This window comes from Frankliniella occidentalis, unplaced genomic scaffold (genome assembly GCF_000697945.3).
Source record: "Frankliniella occidentalis isolate FOCC.00 unplaced genomic scaffold, Focc_3.1 Scaffold170, whole genome shotgun sequence".
NCBI lineage: Eukaryota > Metazoa > Arthropoda > Insecta > Thysanoptera > Thripidae > Frankliniella > Frankliniella occidentalis.
This window is the reverse complement of record NW_026267296.1, coordinates 402640-410136: the sequence shown is the minus strand read 5'-3', so window position 1 is coordinate 410136 and position 7497 is coordinate 402640. Positions and strand designations below refer to the sequence as shown.

The window sequence follows — 7497 nt, the reverse complement described above, 5'->3', positions numbered from 1 at the left end:
TTAAAAATATTAGTAAGATAGAAAAAAACAAAATGTTTCTAACCTCTTTTTGAAAAGAAACCCTACCTGATCCCTATATGCTGCCATGTTAGTGGTCTCAATATCAGAGTTCCTACCAAGAACACCATTTTTAACCGTTAATGTTGGGTAGTGGTCTGCCATATGATCCAAGAGATCTGGTAAGTAGGACGCAGAGTTGTGCACAATACCCATTACATGAAATGCATTGCCATTTTCATCTTCTCCAAAAACAACCTAGAAGACAGAGATATTGAGGTTTAGTGGTTGCATATGATTATTTTAAACTTTCTTTTCAAAAGAGAGAGCAAGAGGCCAGTCAAAATTTTGTTTCTTTCTTACCTTAAAATACTCATCAGAAAGTTCATTCATTTGATCTGGAGTTAGGTGGTTAAGTTCTTCTTGATACATGTGAACTACACTTGCTCCACCATTAGGATGAGTTTCTATGTGCATATACTGTGCATAACGGTACAAATCAGATGATGGATGACTATAATGCTCTGGTTTGGAAATGGAGCTAATTGAAGAGGGTCTCTGGGCTGGGTGCCAATTTAATGTGGACGGTGGCGGAGGTGGAGCTGGCTGTAGAAGCTTCCCTATGCTTTTGTCTCTTCTGCATTGAACTCCAATACTGGCTCGTTTAATTTTTGATCTTTTGTAGCAGCGAGAGCAATGATGAGAAGAAGACCGATGATCTTTCCTGTCAGAGTCTCGGCGACTACTTTTGTGACTACTAGACCCACTACTGCTGGGTCTTCTTTGTGGTGGCTTTTCTTTATCTTTGAGAGAAGAGATATTGGTTTCGCATTTCAACTTAAATTCTTCAATAGACTGTCGCTTTTCTTCAGAAACTTTTGCTACAACACTAATTTTTGATTTATTGTCAAATATCTCTTTATCTTCTTTCACATTGACTGGTACTTCAGCTTTGGCTTTGAAGGATTGTTTGTCCTCTTCTTTTATTAAAGGCTCGTTTGTTGCACTGTCAAATTTGTCAACCTTTTCTTCTTTAACTGCAACCTTCTCACAATAGGATGAGCTGTTCAGGTAAGAAGGACTAAGATTATCAATAGTTGGTTCAGAGGGAAGATTATCATTTTTCTTCACTTGTTTTTCACAGGGGGAACTATCACAATTCGGCAGCAGCTCTTCAGCACTGGTCAGTGCAGTGACCTCTAAGGAAACACTGCTGTCAACAATGCAACTACTTTCATACAGCTCATCCTGACATTCTACTGGCTCAATAATTTCTTCCTTTATGACTTCATCAGTACAGTGGTCTTTAACTTCCTCTTCTGTGGCACAAACAATTTCATTACATACTTCTTCTTGATGACAAACCAGTACCTCTGCACCAATGCTTGGGCCAGAAGTGGATTCTCCAGGCCACAAGTCTCCACTAACGTATGAATCAGGTAGAGATGCAATAGGCACATGATGTGAAGAGAGGGGCACTTCAGAAGTGTTCATAGGAGCAACAGTGTCAGAAACAGGGGTTTCTGGTGGTGTTGTGAGGGGTTCACTGTTGGCCTCTTCAAGCATTACCTATAATAAAAATTTGAAAATGAAAAATTACACCTCTAAATTATAATAAACATAATAAACAAAGCTTACATATCACATGCCAACTTTTAACTTGCTTACTTTTTCTGGGCATATATTTTGGTTCTTGATTGAACAGTCGTCATCACCACTGTTTCCTCTATCTTGTTTAGGAAGAGACACATCCTTGTCCTTTAGTTTCAATCGCTGCTCTTTGTCAACTTCCTTTGTACTGTTTCGGTCCTTTTCTTTGTCTCTTTCTTTACCTTTGACTCTGTCATGAGTTTTAGCTCTGTCTTTGTCCTTGTGTCTCTCCCTATCCCTGTCTCTCTCTCTTTCTCGGTCTCTGTCCTTATCTCGGTTTCTGTCCCTTTCTCTGTCTCTTCCTCTATCTCTGTCTCGATCCCTGTCTTTATCACGATCCCTATGTCGATCTCTATCTCGAGAACAGTCTTTGCCATGGTGTCTATCCTTTTCCTTGTGTTTCTTTTTGTGTTTCTTGTAATCTGGACTATCCGTAACCTTCTTAGCTGTTTGCCCTGAAAACCATAATGATAATAACAAATTATGAACAGTTCTACAGACTGGAAATGCAAATAGTCACTACTGTACTTATTAGGAAACAGATTGGCATCAAATTGCACAGACACTAGTGATTTAGCTTATATAGGTCTAACAATTGTCATCCACAGCAAAGAGATACATGGGGAAGATATTACAGCAAGATTACTAGGTTATGAACATAATAGCATTTCATAAACAACTATGGAAAAGCTTACATATAAGATAAGATGTATATTTTTTGTTTATAGGGGCATATCAGTAAATGACGAGTCAAGTTTAAAATGTGTCTCCGATAAATACCTTGCAAATCTCCATTTGAAGGCGTTGTGATTGCCGACTTCGATACATGTCCACCTTCCCGAGCGTAAGCAGTAGGTTTCGCCATTCCGCTCATATTTGCGCTGAACGGAAGGTCGTGAGTTGCACTTTTTCCATACTTCGAAACATAGCTTAAACTGTTACTCCCCACATCACTCAATCTCTTTTCTTGGGAATCATGGTGCAACTCTGTGTTTACTATTTTCCTCACAACACAGTCCGCAGATGACGCCGTTTCGAACAAACCAGGAAGATTCCGGTAACTGTGGGCTTCGCGCTTTTCCAGAGCGCTGACAGGCAACCCCCGCTTCACCTCATCGTTCGTTGCATCATAATTGATCACAGTTTTTTCAAGATCGTGTGAAGTGCTGCTTTTAGATTTGTAAAATTCACTTGACGCAGGACTTCGCATTCTGTCGGATGCCATGTTGATTTCCTCCTCAACGACGAGACGGGTGCGCAGAAAGCTAGTTCGTTTCTACGGCCAACGCCGATTGGCCAATGTAAAACCGCGCATAATTCTGATTGGCGACTCGGGACCCAGCTCGTGGCCGAAACACGAATCGCGTGCTTTGTAAGAAGGACTCTGGCCATGCGAGGACGTTTACTATTCGCCTTGTCTCTTGTGTCAAAGGAGTTTATTTACAGACGACGTTTTTTCTGTAAAAAGGCAGTCCCCCCCCTACCCCTTCCCACCCCTCAAAAAGCAACCACGTTAATAGGCAGTCGTTTATTTTTAAAGTTCAGGCCTCTTAAGCGATCTAAAAAGAATATAACCGAGTAAATTGGTAAAAGTCTTATTAAAGATACCTTTACAATCATTCATTTCATTTAACGTCGTTTAGCACGTTAAAGTGACTAGTGCGTTTGGCCGGCCATCCCTACTACGCCAAGTCTTGAGTGTCTTCGCTTCTCGCCCTCTTCTGTAGGAAGGCGAGTAAAGAGTACGATGAGCGAATAATCTAGAAGGTGGAAGGTAGAATGTAGAATGTGGAAGGCGGGCTTGCCTATCCCTCGCTTACTCACGGCTCCTTATGGCCCCGTGCGAGTAGGCAAGCCGGCCGCCCGCGCTAGCGCTGATGCACATCAAAATGCACATTAAAGGTCCCACATATTTTTTTCGTGTTTGCAGTGCGCATCAGTGCATAAAATGCGAATTTGATGCTCACAGTGCGTATTACATATCAAGTTAAGCCTTGGAACGACGTAAAGTTAAGCACGCGTGAGCGTTTCACGTGAGATGAGCGTCCTGGTGAGAGGCAAAATGACGCGAAAATTGACAAACCCATAGATTTTTAGAGAGGAGGGACTAAGAAGAGTGCAATCCTGCAAAAATATTTTCAATTTGAAGTCGTTTCGTTTAGTATATGGCACCGCACATTGCTCGTGTGAGCGCTCATCTCACGTGAAACGCTCACGCGTACTTAACTTTACACGCCCCAGCCCATGCCGCAGTTTGGGCTTGGGCTTGCGCGTTCGGCTTGGCTTAACTTAAATAACAATGGGCTAAAAATGTGGGACATATTTTGCGCATTGGCGCTACTAGCGGGAGCACCAAGAGACTACAGAGACTACAAGAGACTCTCTGTAGTCTCTTGGGAGGACGCAGAAGAAGCGCCTGTCGAATGGGCTGCCTACCCACCAGGCGTTGCGTTGCGTCAAGTGCGCCGGTAGGCGGAGAGCTCCCTAGACTGTTCGACTTCCGCTGCCGATCTCAGATACTGCCAACAGCCCTCAAAATTCTAGTGTTCTGTTTACCTTTCTGCAGACAAAACACGAAAATCCGAGGTTGGCACCGGGGAAGTCGGAAAATCTGAGGAGCCCTCCGATCACCTTACCCTACTGAACTCGTGTTGGCGACGTGCGCGGACAAACTTGCCTCCAAGAACAGCGGCAGTCCCACGTGCACGTTTCCCACGACAACGGCTGGGACTTTCTGCGAGCGCATGCTGGCGAACTTAACGATGTATCCGATCTCCTGACCCTGCAGGTACCAGTTGCCGAACTCCAACCCGAGCTGCACTTCCATGGCCTATGCACAATTAGTAAATTATAATCTGAACTGTATTGCGCTGTCGGGGTGAGGAAGCAAGTTGCACACCTGGTCACTGAGCAGCGTGCCCATGTAACACAGGACAAAGGCCTCGACGGTGATTGTGGCGGCCAGGACGACGAAGCGGCTGTTCCCGGGATCCATGGGGTCCTGTGAACGGGGGGGGGGGGGGAGTTTATCCGATTTACACAAGAGTAAGGTGGCCAGGCCAGCGATACTTTTTGATACTCACCACAGATATTTGGAACAGAGCGACACATATTATGAAACCTATGGTGCCGAGCTGGACCGCCACGAAAGGGGAGAGTACCTCGCACGTCTCGTCGGCTAGGCTGCAAGGAACCCCGAGAAAACATCAAATTGAGGCTGCGGGTGCCGGAGAACAACTCGCAGAGAAACGGGCATGCGTGCCAGTTGACACCCCACCTGAGGACACCCTGGTGCAACTTGACGCCTTGTACGAGCCTCTCCCTGGTCCGTCTCTTCGCCGCCGTGTCCCAGGCACCATCTGGAAGGCCCTCGGCCTGTTCAAAGACTGGAATCTCAATGAGCCCAACCGACCCGCCTCTGCAGTCGCAGGCCGAGGCCGAGGTGACAAGAATCCTCTAGGAGTACGAGGCTCGCAAGAGTGCGCAAGTACCTCCGCCTGGAAGTAGCCGTGCAGCGCGCGGAACTGGCTCTGCACCACCAGGAAGCTGTTGAGGAAGAGCGCGGACAGGGCGCCGGACCCGGCCACAGTCAGGACCACCCCGACAGCCTCCACCATGAGCAGGATGCTCAGGGTTCCCGGGGCATCCTGAAACAGAGCCGTAGGCACCACAGGGCAGAGCCGGGTACGTAAACATAGTGAGGGACTTCCCTCTCTGCGGTTCCCTGCGGTTGCTCATCACCAGCCCTGGGGCTGCTGTACTCTCCACACCTGTCGGAACGGCGTCCAGATGGCGATCGGCAGCGCGTTCTTGCTCTTGCCCGTCGAGGTCACCACCACGCCGAAGTTGAGTCCCGTGAACAGGAAGCCGGCGAACGTCCGGATGGCCACGTCGCGGCAAACCCTGCGCTGGCGCTCCAGGCCCTCGGGACCCACCCCGGTCGCATGCAGCACGTGCTCGAGCTGCCCGTCGATCTGCGTACAGCACGTGCCACGTGCAAGGAGATGAGCACGGCACGAACAACACAGCGCACCGGCAGGACAGGCGCGGATTAAGGTCCGGCTGACAGGGGGGGCGATGCACTGTCGGTTGCCTACATGCAGGGGTTTTGTGGCGCAAATTGCCTACCTTTCAGGCGGGTCTCTAGAGACGACAGGAGGGGGGGGGGGGCGATCGCCCCCCTCGCCTGCGGCAGGACAGTCTCTCACCCTGTCGAGGAGTTTCAGCAGCCTGGGCTCGACGTCTGTGAGGACGACCAGCTGCAGTAAGCTGAAGGCGATGCACAGCACGTCGCTCAGGTTCTCCGTGATGTTGCGTATGTTGTCCGTGTCCAGGGCCGTGTGCACCACCTTGGTCGTGATGAAGGCCACGTTGCAGACCATGTTCACGTTGAAGAACGCCCTTTGCGCGGCCGCCCTGGCGCGGGCCCACGCCCCGTCTGTACGCCCGTCCCCGGGCCCGCCGGCTGGGGGTGCAGGCTGGCGCCAGAACCCCGTCCACCGGAGCAGAGTCAGGTTGGTGACAAACAACGTCGTGTCGTCCGGGGTCCTGGGCCGAGGCTTGGAGCCCCGTTCGTTCCCCCTCCCCCGCGAGGCTCTTGTGCGCAAGAACCACGCCGGGAACTTCGCGGGCACGTCCTTGTCCCCCATCGTGTAGTGACGACGCGGTACGACCGTTTTGCCAAATGGAGTCGGAAGCCTCTCGTCTCCATAGCAAAGTACCCTGTCATTTGGTTCAGCCCACCCCAAAAGCAAACATACGAAAACGTGTGGTCTCTGACACGAACCTCCTCTGCCATCGGGGCATTTCTTATTGAAAAGGACGTTTGCACGGCGAGAACCAAACAATCCGTATCAAAAATTGATGCAAATCGTTTATTTTTTGTGACAGCGTCTCATTTCTTCTGTTTGCCCCTCGGTGGAGTCGCAAGAGCGACGTGGTTCGTTCAGAACAGCAAAATACATCGACTGAAAAAGGAGAGCTGCTTAGGTTGCACACTTTACTTTCCAGATCGCTCGTCATTCCTCCGCAGCTGGCACTGCGTCGCCCTCCCCGCCGGCCGCGGAGGGTCTCCGGGGGCCTTCGGGAGCGTCGCCCTCGCCAGCCTCGTTGAGAAGCTGCTCCTCGGCGGCGACGTCGGCCGCGGTGGCGTCGGCCTCCCCCTCCTCGCCGGGCTCTCTCTCCTGCTCCGGTACCGCCTCGCCGTCGCCTAGACCCTGCTCCTGAGGCGCAACAGCAGTGTCCTGCCCCTCTAGTGCCTCGCCCAGCACACCCTCTGTTGCGGCTTGCTCTCCAGCCTCTCCCACCGCTTCCTCGCCTCCCTCTTCGGCATCGTCCCCCTCGGTGGCCAGGGCCCTTGGTTTGGCCTTGACTGGTGCCACATCATCTTCCTCCTCTGGCTCCTGCACCTTGACGATTTCACGCAAGTCGTCCTGACCGGCTCGCGCGACTCTGGCACCAAAAAACTCGTCGACGTCCGCCTTCGCGATGGCGGGCGTGGCGCTGATGTACAGCGGGCCGGCCGTGGCGAGCTCGAGCAACGGTGCGCTCCGGACCCGCGTCACCTCCAAGACCACGAGGGTCTTGGCGGTCTGCAGCCCTCCACGCACCAACTTCTCGTAGTCTGGTCGCGAGCTGGCGAGCAGCTTCCGGCTCTGCAGAGGACAAAGTGGAGCGCGTATAGGGCAGGGGCGTATTAAGCGGGAAGCAGGTAACCGCCCACTCTGTGGTCCTTTAGATGGCCACCTAAAGATAGACAATTTGATCTACCAAACCGCTGTATGGTGGCAACTTTCGGTACCCCCGCCCCCCCCCCCCACCCCCAGCGTAAGGAAAGGTGTGCCGTGAAAT

General features: G+C 50.7%; 3 protein-coding genes across 3 annotated transcripts in view; all 3 read right to left on the bottom strand.

Annotated features, from left to right (window-relative positions):
* The window catches only part of LOC113214149 (uncharacterized), a gene marked incomplete in the record, with an annotated part of 21452 nt that extends 18484 nt beyond the window's left edge, over nucleotides 1-2968 (bottom strand). The window contains 4 exon segments of the mRNA XM_052271728.1: nucleotides 67-255; nucleotides 361-1566; nucleotides 1666-2102; nucleotides 2428-2968. Coding sequence (XP_052127688.1) covers nucleotides 67-255; nucleotides 361-1566; nucleotides 1666-2102; nucleotides 2428-2872 — 2277 coding nt within the window.
* LOC113214651 (Krueppel homolog 1-like) overlaps nucleotides 1-7497 on the bottom strand; it is a 17326-nt gene that overhangs the window by 3010 nt on the left and 6819 nt on the right. The window lies entirely within an intron of this gene.
* On the bottom strand, nucleotides 3161-7297 carry LOC113214275 (uncharacterized). The gene is made up of 8 exons (XM_026433589.2): nucleotides 5856-7297; nucleotides 5418-5621; nucleotides 5139-5294; nucleotides 4925-5022; nucleotides 4731-4830; nucleotides 4547-4648; nucleotides 4325-4477; nucleotides 3161-3407 (listed from the first exon to the last, which is right to left on the bottom strand). Exons 1-8 carry the CDS (start codon nucleotides 6294-6296, stop codon nucleotides 3330-3332), a joined length of 1332 nt encoding a protein of 443 aa, XP_026289374.2. The 5' UTR covers nucleotides 6297-7297; the 3' UTR covers nucleotides 3161-3329.